The sequence below is a fragment of the Austrofundulus limnaeus genome, unplaced genomic scaffold, assembly GCF_001266775.1.
Source record: "Austrofundulus limnaeus strain Quisiro unplaced genomic scaffold, Austrofundulus_limnaeus-1.0 Scaffold49, whole genome shotgun sequence".
NCBI lineage: Eukaryota > Metazoa > Chordata > Actinopteri > Cyprinodontiformes > Rivulidae > Austrofundulus > Austrofundulus limnaeus.
This window is the reverse complement of record NW_013952451.1, coordinates 1,109,061-1,111,838: the sequence shown is the minus strand read 5'-3', so window position 1 is coordinate 1,111,838 and position 2,778 is coordinate 1,109,061. Positions and strand designations below refer to the sequence as shown.

At 35.6% G+C, this 2,778-nt stretch overlaps 1 protein-coding gene across 2 annotated transcripts in view; it reads right to left on the bottom strand.

Annotated features, from left to right (window-relative positions):
- The window catches only part of wdr54 (WD repeat domain 54), a 5,820-nt gene that overhangs the window by 760 nt on the left and 2,282 nt on the right, over positions 1–2,778 (bottom strand). For both annotated transcript variants that reach the window (XM_014008374.1, XM_014008375.1), the window contains exons 4-8: positions 2,370–2,436; positions 1,880–1,936; positions 1,680–1,807; positions 1,415–1,515; positions 979–1,141 (exon numbers count right to left, since the gene is read on the bottom strand). In XM_014008374.1, the coding sequence (XP_013863828.1) occupies positions 979–1,141; positions 1,415–1,515; positions 1,680–1,807; positions 1,880–1,936; positions 2,370–2,436 (516 nt within the window). The remainder of the gene's footprint in view (positions 1–978; positions 1,142–1,414; positions 1,516–1,679; positions 1,808–1,879; positions 1,937–2,369; positions 2,437–2,778) is intronic.

The window sequence follows — 2,778 nt, the reverse complement described above, 5'->3', positions numbered from 1 at the left end:
GATTCATGTAAAATTTTGCTTCCACTTCACAATTGTATACCACTTTGTGTTGGTCTTTCACATTAAATTCCAGTGAAATATTATGTTTGTGGTTGTAATGTGACAAAATATGGAAAAGTTCAAGGGGTATGAATACTTTTGCAAACCACTGTATTTTAGATTTGTTGTTTACTGCGGAAAACCTCAATAGACTAAAATGACAACCCCCACCCCCCTAAAAATGATAAAAAAAACGATCTTGGTCAGGTTTTAATTCGATAAAATCTTAAAACACATGTAAGCAACAAGCATTGCATTTTGTCACTCTCTGCTGGCTCTGTCTTTTGTTATCTTGATATTTCATAATGGGCAAATTTCCAGCAAAGCTGATCATATCATTCTGTTTGTTTCCAGAAAGCACAAAAAACATCTTAAAATGTACTTAAAAAAGGGCTCCATGGCCACTAACAAACTGTAAGGTGATGCTACTAAAACTTATAAACCTTTTATCATGTTTTGTTGTACAATGTTTTCATTTGATTAAAATCAGGAATAGGACTTCATCTTTCCAAAACATGAAATGTACTCATCTTAAACTTTGTTTTTTTTATGTTTTGACGAGGGATATTGTCTTCCTGTATGACCCCCATTTTTCTTTAGATTCAAGTCACACGCTAATGTTCTGTCACTCTCTTTGAGAATTTGCGAATCAGTTCATTGTCTCTGCAGTATATGCTGCAACACAAACCAAAATAACTATAGAAATTATATAACTTCCATTGGTTGAGATTAGATTACTTTAATGGGAAATTCTGGAGTTAGTTTAGATTTTAATTATTTGTGAATTTGGAATTTTTCAAAGGACCTACAAACTCTTACAGTTAGAATATTTGTAAAATGATCATTTTTGTCACTTAAAATGAAAATATAAAAAAGACCATAATAAACTACATTAGGTGAGTGAACACGGGTCTCCTTGTTTTGACTTATGTGACTCACCAGTCCAGAAAAAGGAGCAATGTCCAGTGAGTATATCCAGCGAGCATGAGCGCTGATCTCAGCGTGCAGAATTCCAGTCACAGCCTCAAAGAGACGGATCTGACCTGAGCCATAACCTGCGACCACGATACCTTTCCACAACTTGGCAGATGTGCAGCTCATGCTGGTGGAGATAAGGAACACGTCCGGAAAAAGAGAGAAATAAATTGTGGTTATTTAATCAGGGAAGCAAATAAAACAACTAAAACTAAAGTATATCGGGAAAAAAAAAATCGTTGAGATGATGAAAAAATTCTAACCGATAAAATGAAGAAAAAATGAGACTAGGACAAAAGCTTAATACGATAAAACTTATCGACAAGTGAAGTGTCTTTGATCCACATGATTTGTTCTTTTAGTTTTTATGCAAACATTATAAAACACATCAACTACTTACTCAAAACCAGGGATCTTGTTGAGAAGTTGAAATTCCTCCCCGGACTTCCACACACACAGGTTTCCCTCGTCATCTGCAGAGACCAGGTTAGCTATGCACTCCTGAAAGAACGGAGACACCAAAAGTTACAAGAAAACGGTTGTGTAATTTGTCGAACTGTCTTGGAGGCATTTCATAAAGTAATAATTCCTTTAGATGATTTAATATTTATGAAAACATTTTACCACTACTGTATTAACCTAGGGTTACAGAGCACAAATCATACCTGACTACCAGAAGTTTCTGAAGCCATATCAGTGATGGACTCTTTGTGTTCCTCCAGTTCCTCAGACAGGGTAATGTTACTCCCTTTACTGGGGACATCAAACACTAGAATCGCACCTGATGAAACACCTGTGAAAAGAGTTGCGTACCCTGTACAGTTTTGCCCAATACATTCTCAAATATGTGTAACTCAGTACTTACCCACGCATATATAATTCTCAGATACGGCACATATTCCACGAGCAAACACTGCCTGTGCTGGGACAGAAATCGGCTCTGTCAGAATGACACATTTTACACACAAACAACAATGCTTAAACACACAATCAGATGTAAACTACTTTCTAGCTGTGTCTGAACATATCATAAAACAAAATGTTCAGCACAGGCGGACAACGTTTTTTATTTTTTCCAGAGGGTTAAAAAACTCTGGCTTTTTGTAAGCTGCCAAAAAGGCAGTACAGACTTGTTTTAACTTTTCTCAAATGCTATTACTAAAATCTTGTCAGTAACAAGAATATACACTTGTGAACAACTCTATTTTCATCAGTCACCTTCCAAACCATTAGAACTTCTTGTCCTGCATCAACTGGATTATTTCATCAATTCAGATGTATGTTGCTAATGAAAGAGAAAAGTCCTTCTCTGAGTGAGTGCAAATGTGGAGCAAATCCACAGCGCTTAAGTTTACCTGTAGGTGTTTCTGGAGTATCCAGTGCATGCCAGTACACCATGATTGAGCCATCCGATTCATACATCTAAAACAACAGATTTAGAAAGAAAAAAAACTATATGAAGGTACTACTTAATAACACAAATTCATTTTTTTTTTTTTACCAAAAACACAACTTACAGAAACTGATGTTTAAGAAACCTACAGGTCATGTGCATAATTTCATTAAAAGGATTCCAAAATCAAAGTTACCCATGTTTCATGCTGAGATTGAGAATACTAACTGGAATGAGGGTATTTCTCTGTCAAATCCAAATCGCATTTTGACAAATTTTTATAAGTTGGAGAGTAAAGTTCCAGTCCGGAAAAATAAAATTCCATGGTTGAATGCCTCTATAATACATCTCCTAAAGTTGAAAGCTTCTTC